The 16521-nt window shown below is 35.2% G+C and overlaps 2 protein-coding genes and 2 long non-coding RNA genes across 7 annotated transcripts in view; 1 reads left to right on the top strand and 3 right to left on the bottom strand.

Moving 5' to 3' along the window:
- SE (C2H2 zinc-finger protein SERRATE (SE)) overlaps window positions 1-468 on the top strand; it is a 30210-nt gene extending 29742 nt beyond the window's left edge. For all 3 annotated transcript variants that reach the window (XM_006848061.4, XM_088873238.1, XM_088873239.1), the window contains exon 12: window positions 113-468. In XM_006848061.4, the coding sequence (XP_006848124.1) occupies window positions 113-173 (61 nt within the window). In that variant the 3' untranslated portion in view covers window positions 174-468. The remainder of the gene's footprint in view (window positions 1-112) is intronic.
- Window positions 469-4574: 4106 nt separating this feature from the next.
- On the bottom strand, window positions 4575-8047 carry LOC18437863 (muniscin carboxy-terminal mu-like domain protein). Of its 2 annotated transcripts, none has more exons than XM_020669614.2 (2): window positions 7727-8047; window positions 4575-7152 (listed from the first exon to the last, which is right to left on the bottom strand). In XM_020669614.2, the coding sequence occupies exon 2, from the start codon at window positions 6842-6844 to the stop codon at window positions 4946-4948; it is 1899 nt and encodes a 632-aa protein (XP_020525273.2). In that variant the 5' UTR covers window positions 6845-7152; window positions 7727-8047; the 3' UTR covers window positions 4575-4945. The 2 variants fall into 2 exon arrangements, with proteins under 2 accessions (XP_020525273.2, XP_006848125.2); XM_006848062.4 differs by having other exon boundaries at window positions 4575-7239; window positions 7727-8037.
- Window positions 8048-10648: 2601 nt separating this feature from the next.
- On the bottom strand, window positions 10649-14885 carry LOC148780696 (uncharacterized). Its single transcript, XR_016060259.1, has 3 exons — window positions 14094-14885; window positions 11365-11423; window positions 10649-10910 (listed from the first exon to the last, which is right to left on the bottom strand). It is a non-coding gene; the product is annotated as an uncharacterized LOC148780696 (long non-coding RNA).
- An 875-nt stretch (window positions 14886-15760) lies between these two features.
- On the bottom strand, window positions 15761-16521 carry LOC148780695 (uncharacterized). Its single transcript, XR_016060258.1, has 2 exons — window positions 16429-16521; window positions 15761-16318 (listed from the first exon to the last, which is right to left on the bottom strand). It is a non-coding gene; the product is annotated as an uncharacterized LOC148780695 (long non-coding RNA).

The following is a 16521-nucleotide window of genomic DNA, read 5'->3' as shown; positions in this document are numbered from 1 at the left end:
ATTTCACTGGAGGGACTGGCTCATGAACTTGTAGTGGATGCATCTCTCTCTCTCTCTTTCTCTCAATATACCATCTTCTACATCTGATATATTTTTGTGCTATAATCTGCAGTTACCAGGACCTTGACGCACCCGAAGATGAAGTAACTGTTATAGACTACAGAAGCTTGTAATTGCTTTCTGCCCATTACTAAATGGAGCAGCTAAACCTAGTGAAAGGAAAACAAAATAGTGGGCTACTGAGGAGACTGCGTGTTCCCAACATGGACAATGCCATTGTTTTTCTAATGGGCAAATAATCGATGATTTCTCCATGGAGTTCGTGTTCTCTCTCAATCTTTTTGTAGCATAGATACAGCATGATACAGTACGCAGCTGCTTTACATAAATTGAATATTGTGTTTGAGTTCCGTTTAAATTTTATTATTGAACATCTAATCTACCGCCAGCAATTTGGCAGTTGCCGAAGAGGAGCGATGAGATGCATGGCTGATGATGAATGGTGCCTCTCTCTCTCTCTCTCTCCCAGAAATTTTATCTCCTCTTAGAATTTTATTTTGTTTTTGGGAGTTGTATATTAATTATCGTATGGATTGTGGAGCAAAAAAAACAACCTTTCAAATTTTGTTCCTCTGGTGGTTTTCGTGTTTCATTGACATGATATTGCCGCTGAACTTTCATCTGTTTGAATGGGTGAGATGGAGATTCAATATTCTTGATGTATTTTAAGATGGAGAAGCAGCTTCCTGGGGTAAAAAATGATAATTTAGCATTGCCGCTTCTTTCTTGTAAGCGTAGTATTACGTTAATTATGTTGATTATGTTTGCTCTGCTTCGTCTTCTTCTACCTTTTTGTCTTTTTCTTTTTTCTTGCCTTCGTTCCAAATTTGTGTGGTTCTATTATTTCTAAATTTAGTATTTTTTTCACAATTTAATCCCTTTGAGGATAACTTGTTGATTTCTCTTTGAGATTAGCTGCTCGATTTCTTGAAGTCACTATCTTTATGAATATGATTCAATACGTAATGTTTTTCTGTATGGAAATAGGTTACTACAGTGATTTTACAACCCCAGCACACACGCCCCACCCCCACTTCTCTATCTGCACCGTAGGGGTACCAATGCTGAATAAAAGAAAAATGTGTAGGGCAGCATTACTAAGCGTCGTTGACAGTAGTGAGCATGATCTCGCTCTCTCTACAGTTCTGTTGCCAATGCCGAATAAAAGAAACATGTGGCATTTAGTGCAGCATTACTAAGCATATTTTACACTGATTAGCATGATCTCTCTCTCTCTCTCTCTCTCTCTATTACCTGCAGATAGTCCGTCTATTTTCTGCAGAAAGTCGAGTGCAGCATGAAAGTAGTGAAAAATGAGTTTCGTGGCTGTAAACAAATTGAAATGGGGTTGTATATGATTATACCGTTTTCATAGAGGTTATAAACACCCCTAGTCTGATGTAGAACTGGATGGCACGGTATCGTGTTATTCTTTTTTCAGATACTCGGAAATTTACTTGAGACTTCACGAAGTCGAGAGTATTCTCAGCTACATGTTTTCACATCTGTCAGTTTGGGATGATTGTGAATTTTTATTAAAACATAAAAAAATAATTAAAATTTGCATTATTTTTTTTCAAAATCAGCTGATAGTTCTTGCTTTGAATGTACTTCGGTGCATAACCTCAGAGTTAGTTCCCATGCTCCAAATCAAATTTCTCTTTTCAGGTCCAAACAAAAGTGACTTAATCATTGTCTGAAAACAATGTGCCTCGTTCGAGAGTTGGATCCTACTGACGTGAAAATTGAAAAACATTGGATGAGTTTATGGATGGGTTTTTACGAAGTCTATAGTTTTGTATAATGTTCCCCATTTTCATCAAAAGAGTTGGGTTTTGGAGGCCAAAAAAGCTTATCTGAGTCGTAATTCCATGATGATACAAGATAGGTGCAATTTGAGTAAAAGCAGCCACCAACGAGCAATTATATGGATGTGGCTTCCAATTGAGTGACATGGTAGGGAAGGATCAGCCCTTACTCATGGGCAAACCAAGCCTCATGTGTGTAGTCGTAGTTGCCCTCTTCTCCTACATGGCTTGAAGCGGGTCTGTGAGTCAGTTTCAAGGGGTTATTGCAGGTGCAGATCCTGTAAGACCGGTACATATTTGATGCCAAAGAAAGGGTCTGATGCGAGGGCTTGACGAAAGGTTAACAGCTGGCGAGCAAATAGAGCTGAGAGCTTACCGTTTCATTCTATTAGAGTAGCGTGCTTGATGTAGTTAGAGAGAACATAATCTTTTATATAGACTGTTCATTTCAATGACACTTTGTTAGATTTACACACTATAGGAGCCCGAAATCCATTTTGTAAGTATGGAAATGGATTTATAGATGTCTGGGAGGGGTATTTAAGTTCTCAATCCATCAACAGCATGAATATTGACGGATTTCAGAGGGCAAAAATGAATCTGTAGGTGTTTTAAGAGGAGACTTGTGTTCTCAATCCATAAAAATCATGCAGATTGAGGGTGATCTGCACAAGGTTTTTTTATGAGACCAGCATTAAAATGGTCGCTTTTCAAGGAAACGGAACTTTATCGTGAAGCACCCTAGAGATGAAACATTTAACATCTCATCATTTCCTTTGATTTATTTTCAAAAATCTCATCAAAGGACAGGTAAATCAAGAGTTAAAATGGTTGATATTTTATGTATAGATGAAGTTTCTATAAGGCCTAGGCTTTATGAAAAAAAAACTCGCCTCAATTCCTGGTCTCAAAAGAACTTTTGGGAACAAAAATCTCCTTGATGATGCTTAAGTCGAGATGATTGATGCAAAGGTTTTCCAATGCTTGAATTACAATTTCAATGCGTCATTAGGTGAAGCTTTACTTATTTTGATAGGGCTGCAGCCATATCCAACCATTTTCCTTTATGTTTTGATATAGGGTGTGGTTTGTATAGAAGTTAGGCTCTAACCAATCAAATTCGAGCCTACCTTCAAATAGTGTCGAAAAATGTAATTTAAATACTACAAATATTTGTGATAGCCTTAAAATATATTTTCATCTTTATTTATAAAGTTCAAAGCTTCAAAAATAGTGTATATCGATAGATCTATAAAAACTTGAAAATATTGAAAAATTGACGGTTCAAAAATGTATTACAAAATACACAATTTTCAAAACTTGAAATCTATTTTTTTTCATGTCCATGCATCTTATGTCGAGATGATGAATTTGAAGATATTTGAGCATGAAAACAACCTCTTCTAGGAAAATTTTTGAAGTAGGCTCAAATTTGATTGTTTAGAGCCTCGGCTATGTATAAACTTTTCCCTTTGATATATAGGTGTGATGCTAATTATTAATATCTTAACTGTGTTTCGATAAATACCCTTTACAGCGAAGATATATAGGTCAATCTTTGGTTTGAAAGGCTCAATCTAGGAACCCCTGAAAGAAAGTGACACTGCATAGGCATAATTTCAGTTTTCTACAGTTGAACAGATGTAATTGTTGAAAATCTGATGCCTTGGCTAAGCTGTAGAGATATCAATTTGACTAAGAGAGAGTAGAACCTTTGAACCTTGCTTTGTCCAAAGAAACCAAACCACCTGACCTACCCCACATTTTGTTATGTAATTACTGAAAATCCTTGGTTACATCGACAATTAGAGGCAACCAATGAAGTCAGCTTATCGAAATTCAGGGTCAGGAAACCATGAAAACAACAAATATGTTCACATATAAATTCCGGGTTAGGAAACCATGAATGCAACAAATATATTCACATATGGAACCAATAGAGTCGATCAGTGATTTAAAAAATGAATTGGTGACCCGGATTGGGCACCCCAAAATCCGGTCCGGATCAGTGAATCGACAGTCCCGCTACCTGTTTTATTATGCCAAAAAAACAGTGAAGCGGCAAAACAACACATGAAAAAAAGTGAACAAGCAAAAAACCAGTCCATATCAATGAATCGACGGTCCAGATCGCCATTTTATTGTAGAGAACTGTCGTTTTACTGAGCAGAACGGCCGGTTCTCTTCTATTCTTGGCCGTTTTCCTATATATAGCCAGAACCAAAATAAGGTGACTGATTATCAGGTCGGACTGACAATTCCGTATCAACCCAACATTTTTTAAATCACTGAAGGGCAATTATTATCACCAAGGCTAACATTGTAATCGGCAAAATTCATCAAAATACCTATAAGAGATGGAAGTATTTTAGGTTCTGCCCATCTGCAACTATTACAACTCAAAAACATGTTTTTTATGGGTATTTTGAAATTATATCAATAGATATGGGGATGGTGTTAAATTGTTATCCCTCATGTGTAATTTCAAAAATTTCTATTCTAAATATTTGTGGGGAGCAACTAAAAGTAGGGTGAGAAAATTAAAATCTATGAAAAAATTTAAATGTTTGAGGTGTTGATGAACTTAAAACAGTCTACGGTATCTCTATCTAAGATAAAAAGAATAAGTTAGAAGTAGAAATCCACTATGCAAAGGTGAAAGAAGCAAACTTACATTCATTCAATACACACGTCAGAAAATCAGACTGACAAAAAAATACGATCAAGTTATATTAGCCTCAATACAGGAACAAAAATCAACAAGCTCTAACAACTTCAATTCAACAAATATTACATGTGCTGCAATAAAAAATATCTTGGACAAAGAAATAAGAAAAGCCACCAAAAAAGTAAAGAGAAAATGTGCGTGTGTTTGTGTGTGTGTGTGAGAGAGAGGAGAGAGATTTTCACTGCAAGTATGAAGCACACCAATAAAACCCACTGGCGAACCTGTGGTTTCCCTCACTGAACTCCACTTTTTTTTTGAAAAATATTCCCTCACTGAACTCCATGTTCCCCTCCGAAATTTGTTTAAGAGAAACCCCGAGAGAGAGAGAGATTGATTTCCACTGCAAGTATCAAGCACACAGATAAAATCCACTCCCGAACCTGTGGTTTCCCTCACTGAACTCCACTTTCCCTTCTGAAATTTGTTTAAGAGAAACCCCCGAGAGTGTGCTCCCCTCAACCGAAAACTTAACCCTCGCCATAACCTCGGCCTCTTCTCCCTTATTCGCGTCTTGGTCAACCGGCATCTGAGCTCTTAACCGACCTGGAGGACCCTTTATTGAGACCTCTGAAACATTCCATCTTAGTTCTCTCTCTGATCTATTCAACAAAGCTTTAGGAGAAACCTTCAATAAAGCAGGATCAACTGGTAGTCTCAGTATAAAAACCACATCTCTTAATGGGACAGTTAACTCTGGATTACCCACATATTGAATCATTACAGAGAGCAAAGTTCCAGTGTGACGCTTAACCAGTCGAACCCTTAATGGCAATGGGATTAATCGAGGTTGCATAATATACTTCAAAACAGGAACTGGGTCATCAGCTGAATGAGTCCTTATGTGAAACATGCCATTATCAAGGCTGCTTATCACGGAACCCTGCATAATTGCCCTCTTAATCCTGTCGGTTCCATCAAGGCGAAATGAGATTTCAGTTTCTTTCCCATTTGAATCCTTAGTAGGTAGGGTTTTTAAGTAAACCACAGCATGTAAGCCCACTCTTGAAAGCACAGACTCCATAAATTCTGCATTGATCTCTTCTGAAATGTACAATTGAGGACCTTTAATTTCGTTTGTCTTACTCACCAGAAGGCTCTCAATAGGAGTAGATTTATCAGTGGAGCTTATAGTACTGGTCTTGGTACCTGATTGTAGCTCTTCGAGCCCACCCAGCCCTAGCTCAAGAGGCTTGGCTTTCTTGGTGGTGGTAATAAATTCTGAGGCATCCAAGCCCCCACCAAAAGCATCATCAAAACCTTCGAAAGCTTCAGATATTGTGGCCTCTTCATTACCAAATTCAATCCCACCATATTCACCTTCAAAACCCTCGACCCCAATAAAAGTAGGTTTGGCTGCACTAGCTGGAGGAAGGGTTGTGATCTCGAGCCCAGCAAGAGCTTTCGTAACATCTGATACCCCCTCTTTATCTTTCTTAAATCCACCTGCTAATTCATTGGTTTTGGCTACGGCATCACTAGCTGCAAATGGGTCTTGTTCAGCTTGAGTTTCAGCTTCTTTTTGTGGCTCTTGAGTTGTTGAATTTGAGCTCTGAGGAGCTGGAGCAAGAGTGATGGCTACCTCATTACCAGCTGCTAAAGTTTCAGAAGGCAATTCAAAACTGGTGTTTGTGAAAATCTCTACACTAGCTTGGCGCTCATTGTAATAGCCCTCGTATTGAGCCCAACTATCTGCCCCTCTCGATGATTTCTCTAAATCTAGCCCAGAGTGCACCATTTTAGCTATACTTTCTCCATGCATTGAGCTCAATATGCTCGCGAATCGAATACTGGTAACCCCCCTCAAAACTATATCCAAAGCCATGTAAATCTCTGAGTATTTTCGATGGAGTTTATCTGGGGTCACATCAACACCTCTACAAGCTGCTACTACAACACTAACCGCCTGGTTAACTATGCCTATGCATTCAAAGATATTGTTCATAGAGTCATCTCGGTCAGGAGTCGTTATACCAAGGACATAGACTCCATTAACAAGTCTATAAACTACTCGGTATTTGCTCTCTTTTCCTACTATAACTTGACCACTTGAAGCAGCAAGTGGGTCATCTCCTATGCCTGCATCTTGTTCATCAGAAGGTGCCGCCATTTTTCCAGAAGAGAAAGCGAGTCGGGTTTGTCTGAATGAAGCTAGGGCAATCAGAGCTCTTGCAGGAGGGAACCATTCTCGTGTTTGCAAGAGGATATCGGGGCCATTAACGGGTTGAATAGAAAGGGCTAAACAGGCCATGGTGACCAATAATTGTGAATGGTAACCACTAAGGGCCAAGTTTGAGGAAAAAATGCTTTGTTTCCTAAAGCCCCATTCCTTGACCAGAGATCATATGCATTTTTATTTTTCTCTTTTCTTTTGTGGAGATTTCCAATCTAGTTGGTTTGTAAGTGGGAGAGAATCGGAGATCGGATCTTGCAGGTTTCAGTGGTTTTTGGATCCTTTTTATCCCTTCTCTCCTGCAAAACTTGAATTTCGAATCTGGGAAGAAATGGGAGATGAAGTCTTCTAGTTTCTATGATTTTCAGGTTGTTTTGCTTCCTCTTCTGCACTATAAAACTTGGTTTTTAATCCAAATTATGAAGGACATGAACAAGGACTTAAAGGATTATTACTTTCTTGGACTTTGGGGTCTGCAGAAATAAAGCATAGCTTATGCCTCGGTATCAATTACTCAAACAGAAAATGGATACACCAATACTAATAGAAAATTTATAACACAAACAAATTCTCAGAAAAGATTCAAACCCTATCACCAGTTCCCCCTCTCTCTGTGATATTTAATTTGGTAAAAAATTAGGGTTTTGAATGTCATCAGAAATCAATTGGGCACTGATTTCTCTATTATGAATAGAGAAATCAACTGGTCTCACAAGATGCAGCAGGAAACTCGAGAAAAAAAATTTGAAAAGAAAAATTTCAGAAAGAAAAAACGGAGAGCCAAAAAATAGGCCAAAAAAATAAAAATTGCTTCCTTATGGATTTCGGGTAGAGAAATCAAACCCATTGGGAGGAAAAAATGGCGGATGAAGAAATGGAATAAATCTTTTCATGAAAACCAACAGATTCATACCTTTTTTTGTAAAAGAAACATCGACTTGTTTCAAATAAAATTCATACCTTTTCAGGAGAACAGTGGCTCCAAATAATAACAATGGATCTTGAGCGAATCCTTGAAGAAAATGGCAGAGATGAGCAGATTTGAGAAATTAGGGTTTTATCGCTCGTCTCTGCAATGGCGGACAATTGAGTGGAATCCGATCCAGAAAGGAAAGGCCGAGAGAATTTCACAGGGAAGAGAAGAGGGTTTTGAGGAGGAGAGGGCTCGAGCTCATATTCCTTTAACAATGGCGGAAGAGAGAGAGAGAGAGAGAGAGGGGTTAGAAATTGGAGCAGCAAACTAAGGCTTCCAACGCGTGTTATTGACAGAAAAGCCAAAAGATTTTATGCTCCAGAAGGAGGTTATTGTACATTTATGCCCTCGGGAAAAAACCCGATCTTGGTGCATATTGTTTTTTATTACATCGGCACAGAAATTGCTAGCTTTAAAATAAGAGTGTGGTTTTTATAAGGTTGCAACTTTAGCATGATGCTAAATTTTATCATAAATGTCTTGGGATGCCTTGCGACTCTATATTTATTTTTAATTATAGAATTTTAAACTCTAAAAATGATTCAAATCAAGTAGATATATAAACACATGAAAATATTAAAAATAGATGGTCTAAATAATGTGTTATAAGATATGATATTTCGCGGACTCGAAATCCTTTTTTTCTTTTCATATTAATACATTTTTGTTGTGATGATCAATTTGAGGGTTGCCCAACATCCAAAAAAAAACTTTTTATGATGGATTTTTGAAATGGATATTTAATTCTACATTTTAAAGTTGCAACCTTATATAAACTTTTTTTCTGCAGATGAATACATTGCTCATGAGTGATGATAAAGACATTAGTTATGGGGCATTTGGGAAAAATAATAAATAAATAAGCGAAAAAAAATTAAGTAAATATAAAACATCATTTGGGGATTTTTTTTTTTAGTTTTGCTATTTACCGTGAATATTAGCATGAATTTCAAAAAAGTAATTTACACCCATGTCCCTCGATTAAATTAATTTTATTAAAAAAATTCTTGAATTTTTTTTTGTGTTCATACTCTTTTTTCTATTTTTATTTTTCCAAAAAATGCCTTACTTCAAACTTTTAAGGTTCGAAGTGACCACAAATTTAGATTGATGTTTCAAGTGACTTTTTCTATAATAACTTTACACCTTCATGGTTGAAAATTAAGTGTTCTTAATGACTTCGGAACCTCAAGGTCTTAAGTCAAATCACTTTTTCTGACTTCAGAGTCTCACGGTTCAAAAATCAAGTATTGTCAAAATGACTTTGGATATTCAAGGTTCGTAAATCCTTTGGCATTTTGGATTTTGAAAGTTCGAAGTCAACACTTTTTTTTTTTAAGTCAAATAGTTTCTTACCTTAAACATCCGAATCCAAGACTTTGAGTCTTATATTCTGGATATTCAAAATAAGAAACTCAATATTGTCTTCTCACTTCGGATATTTAAGGTCCCAAGTAAGTGTACTTTAAACAAAGAAAAAAAAAAAAAAATAGTATGAACATAAAAATATATATATTAAAATAAACCTAAAATTTCTAAAATTTAACAATTTTGCTAAGTATGGGTATTTTGAAATCTTTTTTACTCTTTTTTAGATCCATACATCTTGGGGATAAAATATCAATTTGAGGGTTTTTCAGCATTGAAACAACCCTTTCTAGCGATTTTTTAGGGTATATTTTATTTCAACAGTATAAGGTTGATACCTCATATATGCTACTCCCACATGAATACACTATCCACTTACACCCTTGGGTAAAACCTATTCAACCCCTGGATTAACCTCAATAAAAAAAAATCTAATTGTACTCTATATGCACTTGAAAAAAAAATATCTTGAGATTGAATAGAGGCAAACCCATTTTCAAATTGTGAGATCGTGTTTGAGAACTTAAATTTTTATTTTTTAAGAAAATAATCATCTAGTAATTCTTAAGCAATTTCCAAAATTTTAAATTAAAAAAATCCTCCCAAGTTACTGAGGGCAAAGAAGCATGGTATACATGCTCTACACTTTTTGCTTCAACATTTTCCAATTCATGATCATTGATTTGAAATTAAATCAAATGACATCGATAAAATATTAAATAGTTGGTTATTTATATGGAAAAGGTTTTTATAAGGGCAATGCTCTAAACAATCAAATTAATGAACACCTCAAAAACTCACTAAAGAAAGTTGTTTCGATATCCAAAAATCCTCAAATTGATCATCTCGACCTCAAGATGTACAAACATGATAAAAAGGGATTTCAAGTTTTCAAAAAAGTGCATCTTGTAATACATTTTTGGACCGTCAATTTCAAGTTTTTCAAGTGTTCATAGATCTGCTCCATTTATAATAGGGTGCGGTTTGTATAGAGTCGAGGCTCTAAACAATCAAAGTAAAGCGCACCTTCAAATAAGGTTGAGAAATGTGCTTTCAATACTGGAAATCTTTGTAATAGCCTTAAAATAAATTTTCATCTTTAATTATAAACTTTAAGGTTCCAAAAATAGTGTAGATCTAGTAGATTGATGAAAACTTGAAAATCTTGAAAATTGATGGTCCAAAAATGTGTTACAACAAGAAACACTATTTCCAAAACTTGAAATTTGTTTTTTTTTCTCATGTCCATACACCTTCATATCGAGATGATCAATTTGAGGATATTTACGGATCAAAACAATCTCTTTTTAGTGAATTTTTTGATGTGGGCTCTACTTTGATTGTTTAGAGCCTCAACCCTATATAAAATTTTTCCTTAAAATTTTGAAAGCTTTTAAATTTTATAATTAGAAATGAAAAATATATTTTTAAGCTATTTCAACATTTGATGGTACCCCTTACTTTGACTGTTTAGGGCCTCGGCCTTATATAAACCACACCCGAATGAACAAAAAGTTGCTGACACTTTTTCAATAGCATGCCCACAATAAGGCATCAAACAGGCTTTAGACCAAACAAGAAAAAATGCTTGTAATTTGGAATTCTTTAAAGAGCATAACCTAATCACCTTAAAACACACAGATTAATGCATTGACAAAATACTGAAGTAAGATGATTAACTGATGGAGACTGGATACTCAATAGAAATTATGATGTTTGGTTCAACAATAACTAGTGTCACAAACCTGAGGAAGAGTCGAATTGGGATTTCTGATTCTGACATCGATTGAATGGCTTGTATTCCTATTAGGTATTTAACACACATAATTTAATGGGGTTCTTTATTATAATGAAAAAATGTCAAACAAAATATAGAAACAAGTGAAAAGTGAAAACATATAACATGGGTGTGATATATCTCGGAATTTTACAATTTAAACATGTTTTTCCAAAACTAATACCTATTGATGCAACATAGTAATCCCCCCACAATTCAAATCAATTTATAATCCTTAATCAGCCAATAACTCAAGTTCATTCAATGATTATATCTGTCCTTGTAATTAAATGAGTAGTAAAAAAAAAATGGAGAACAAACATGATAATGTGAGAGAGAGAGAGAGAAAAAGTTGAGGATTCCTCATATTGCTAAGAGTACATTATAAATGTAATTTAATCTGTACAAATAATCCTGAAATAGCAATGAATAGTTGAAAAATGATGCTTCAAAATAGTGGAGAAATGGGGCATAAAATACCTGATAGAGGCAGCAGTTTTAAAGATTATTCCTCCCAAGATGCTCCTCATTCTCTCTCACTGACCAATCAATAAAATGCAGAAGCACCCCCATCTTAGTACATATAATGCTTCTCATTATTATGGCAATTAAATGGTCATGAGGTTGTCACCGTCTAATCAATGCTTGGATAGTGATGGATGGGTAGAAAGTGGCAACCCTTGAACAGAATAGTGCTCGATGCTGCTCTCTCCATCACCGTTCATTTGACAAAATGATATTTATGGATGGATGAGTTTTGATAAAGGGTGGTTTATATAAGGTCTCAAAAAAACAAACAAATTAAGGTGCACCTCCAAACCTTGTCAAAAGTTGTACTTTCCACCTTGAAAAGCCCTATCATGGCCTAAAAATATTAATTATGGATTTTAAAGTTTTAAAAATGATGTAGATTTATATATACTTGAAAATCTTGAAAATTGATGGTTTAGATAATACGTTACAAGATGCACTATTTTTATGACTTGAAATATTTTTTTTTCTATTAAAATCAATACTTCTTGTTGTCGAGATGATCAAATGGAGGATTTTCTAGCATTTGAACAACTTTTTTTTGTGAGTTTTTGAGGTGGGTCTTATCTTTATAATATAAGGTTCACACCTTGTATAAACTTTTCCTTTTAGTAAATGTAATGTACTAATTGGTAATTTTGTACTTTAACATCATTTCTGGATCTTTCATATTGGTATTGTCTATTGAGAAACTAAAATAATTTTCCTAAATTTTGTCATTTTTGATAAATTTAGTGCATCACTCATTACTATTTTGATAAATTTCCTTTTAAACTTTTATCACTAGTATGCCCATGATATGAGCAAAAGGAGAGAGAGAGAGCGGACAATCAAGAGAGAGAACTTAAGTGTAACCCGAGGAAGTAGATTAATTCATCTTACAAGACTTTAAAGACTAAAGTAATTTGATTGTTTTTTTATAACTCGAAAGCAAAAAAAAAGTTTATGTAAGGTATCAACCTTATACTATTGAAATAAAGTGCACCTAAAAAATTCTATGATAGATAATATTTTGATGCTGTAAAATCCTCCGATTCATCATCTCGACCTCGAGATATCTTGAGATGTATGAATATGAAGAAATAAGGAATTTCAAGACCTAAAAATAATACATCTTGTAAAAAATTATCTAGGTGATATATTTTCAATACTTTCAAATGTTTATGGATATTTGTTTGTACCATTTTCAAAATTTAAAATTTTATAAGTGCGGATGAAAACAGATTTTCAAGTCATCATCAAATTTTCAATGCCAAAACTGTGCTTTCAACCAAAATTTAGAGGTTTGCTTCCTAGTTGATTACTTGTAAAGTACGAGAGGGTACTTTATATGAACCTTATTAAAAAAACAAAAAACAAAAAGCAAAAATATATTTTTTTAAAAAACAAGGCCTTGATTTTCTCTAGGCGCTTTGGAGGAACTTTCAGAAATTTGAATTCTTGACCTCCCTCATTCTTACCCAATGAATGGGTTAACTTGTTTGGGCGTTTTGAAAGACAAAAAATTTCCATAAATAGAGCAAAAAGGACCCTTGACTAGATGGATTCAACATGACCTCCCTCGTCCACATCAAAATACTTGGTTAGCTTTTTTCAGATCTTCGAAAGAAGAGTGTTCGAGAGCAGTGTTTAAGGTTAGATTGAAATCGTTTTGGCAAAAACTGGAAAGTGTTTTAGCATGAATAGTTACTAAGTTTTTGTCTTTTTTTGAAAAAATTAAAAAATACCTCTAAACACAAATCAATTTTTTAAAATCCATTTTTTAATTAATTTTCATTTTCAATTTCATTTGAATGTGCTTGTTTAATCATGCTTTAAATATATCTTTCATATTTTTTTAGATTTTTTTATTTATTTTAACTTTTTTTTTTACCATCCGACAGTTGCCTCGTTAGGCCGGTTTACCGGTTACTCAGAGCCTGCCCTTGGTCGATTTCTTAAGCCGAGTTTTTTAACACTTTTCAAGAGAAAAAGAGAGCAAGCAGGTTTCAATCATTTTAGTGAGGGACGATGCTCATGTGGTTACTATTTACAATTCATGAGAGAGATTGATGTTAGTTTCATCATTTTAGAGAGTGGAGCGGCTCCGGTGAAGACTGAGGGTGGGTGAATACACTGAGAAATGACCCCATAAGATTTAGTATACCTCCTTATGGTATCATTTTTCACTTGGTTTTTTCAGATATTCAGAGAGACAATTGCATAGCGAGGGATTCTCATAAGGCCCCATTTGGGGTTTAAATGAGTGCATTTTCTTCCCCACTTTTTAGTGGTTCAGCTAATTTTGCAATTTCACTTAATTTTTAACAAGCGCATGATGAAGCCCCATCTTGTGCATGGCCAATAGAGATATGTTCCCTTACACCACCATCAAGTTATTACCTTTTATCATTTGTTTACGTTAGAAGTGATCATAAGCGGAAGATGAAGGAAAGATTTATGTGATATTTTGCTGATAAAATACGATATTTTTTTTTTTAATAATAATCACCCTTTATAATTTTGGCAACAAGATTATTCACAGATGGTCTTATTACAAACAATAAAAATTTCAAAAATAAATAACACATCAATAAAATACATCTCAACTACTTGATACCATTCATACAACCTAATACTGTGCTTGAGAATATAAAATAAAAGAACAAACAAATAAAAGAAAAGATGACGGAGATTACCTCAACCGGGCTTTTTATACCCCACTACCGAATAACCACATCCAATGACGCAGGATCTGTGGTTTAGCTTCAATATCGAACTGAAATGCTGATTTCAGCTAAATTAGATAACCACCCATTAAAATCTCTACAAAATCCTAACTTCAAAATAATTAAGCTTAAACCTTAATTTTTCCAACCCCTTAGATTAGATCATGAGAGAGAGTATCTATGTTGAAGGTCTTTTGAGGAGAAAGAGAGAGAGAGAGAGAGTAGAGAGAGAAAATTAGATTAGATCGTGAGAGAGAGAGAGAGTACTTATATTGGGGCATGCCCCCTAATGTATTTTTAGGAGAGAGAGAGTAAAAAGAGAAAATAAGAGAGTATATAGCGGGATATGACCCTTAAAGAGGAAAGAGAGAGAGAGAGAGGTGTATAGAGATTGGAAGGAAAACAACCCTATTTATAGTGGATATTTAAGTTTAAGATTTTCCCATAATTTGTCTCTTTCATGAAATTGAACCGTCGATCAAGGTGACTTGTGGGGTGAGAAATCTGAACCATCTATTCTATAAATGGGCCATCAACATTATGGAATGTGCTTAGAACCATTATCCCCCCTTCTTTAAACCATTTTCCCATCAATATATTTAAATAAAATAAATATCTTGCATTCCATAAAATTGCATGATCCATGTCACATATTCCATAAATATATATCAAATATTATCAAGTAAATAAATACTACCAAATAAGATAAGGTCAATATTTCCCTTTCAAAATTTGACCACATGCAACAAATCAAAAGTACTATATTTAACAAACTTGTACACAAAGCAACAAGAGAATCCAAGGGTTGGGGCGTGCCACCCTTTTGGGGCACATGTAGGCCCCCACCCACATGCCATATGGTAGGCTCATGTGCACTTTGAGCCCTCATGAAATTTTATAAAAATTTTAAAATTAAATAAAACGAATTAATATATATTTGAATTTTTACAACTTTGTAAAATCAATAACTATATTTTTATAAGTCCAAAAATTATAATTAAAATATTGAAAGATTCATAAATATTCAAATAATAAAACTAAAATCATTTCAATAATAAAATGAACAAAATTAAATTAATATAATGAAAAAAAGATCCGTATGGTTTTAGCAATTTAATCTGTAATAATGGAGTACTCCACCTTCAACTATGGACTACAGACCACACTAGCTTTATCGAACCAACCCAGTGTTTTCCATGACCTACAGTCCAAGCAAAAATTCATTAACGAATCACCAAAGTTAAGTCGACAAATCAAAGGGTCGCAATCTCAATATGTGGATTACAGGTCTTTCCCTGGAGACGAGTCAAGGCCATGACCTTATGCGACCACAGCTCTATGACGCGTAAAGGTATATCTCGCACATGTATCCGCTTCACTCAAAAATGGATATCTGGTTTTTCCGAACGATCTATGAATATGCATGCCGTGTGATGAAACATGAATGAAGTTTTGGCCCCCATCTCAGTAAGCCTATCATCACACACCAGGGTCATACAATCCTTCGATTCTCTCATCTAAGCGTAAACTCCGACCTCATCAAGGGCTAACCCAAAACCCTCATCGATTAATTCTTTATACCTAGGTACATTGGGTTTTCCAACCAACTGGCCTAGATCGATAAACACAGTCTGGTATAAACAAACATCATTCGTTTAGTATGGTCATCGAGGGACCACACTCCTCCTGAGTTTACGTTTCACTATAATAAAAGAATTTCAATACACGCTCATAAGGCTTTTAAAGGCCACATAAACCCAACAAAAGAAAACATAATCGGTGAGAACTCGAAAGGGTCCCAAGTCCAAGTCGTGTCTGTCATAGACTTAGCTGGGTTTGTCCAAAAATATAATAAAACATTGAGAACCGGTAAATTCTCCAGTTCCCATGTGCATGTTAGGTTCCTAGTTAGCACTGCTCAAAACTCTTGCCAAGATAACTTCTTCTGTGTTGTAAACTACGTCGTGTCTATTCCTCATCACAAACCTAAAACCCAACCAAGCAATGTGCTATTGCAACCATCTCCTTCTTGTGTGCTGAGTACCTCCATTCCCTGTTGTTGAGCTTATGGCTCTCATAAGCAACTGTCCTTTAAGGACCAATACAATCGCATAATCTGATCTATGTGCACCTCAAACGACACGTGGTAGTCCAAGCATAGTGCGCCTGTCCCCAGCTCAGCGGGGTGGACCCACCTGAGTTTTCAAAAACCAGCTATGATCAACCATGGAAATTCAGATTAATCACTATAGCAAATTAACACTTTGCAAGGATTTTCTTCCAGTCAATTAAAAACAGATCTTGCCTGGTCTAATTAGGTCCCCCATTTGCCGAGGGAAAAGCAACAGAGTGGTTTTAATAAAATTAGCTAAGGCCAATTTCCACGGCATTTCCACAT

Source organism: Amborella trichopoda, chromosome 8 (assembly GCF_054954075.1).
Source record: "Amborella trichopoda isolate Santa Cruz 75 chromosome 8, AtrichopodaSantaCruz75HAP2 v2.0, whole genome shotgun sequence".
Classification (NCBI taxonomy): domain Eukaryota; kingdom Viridiplantae; phylum Streptophyta; class Magnoliopsida; order Amborellales; family Amborellaceae; genus Amborella; species Amborella trichopoda.
This window is presented reverse-complemented; position numbering and strand designations above follow the sequence as displayed.

What these genes read in the sequence shown, in the direction of transcription:
- LOC18437863 (XM_020669614.2), bottom strand. Translation starts at nt 6,844, where the DNA reads ATGGCCTGTTTAGCCCTTTCTATTCAACCCGTTAATGGCCCCGATATC.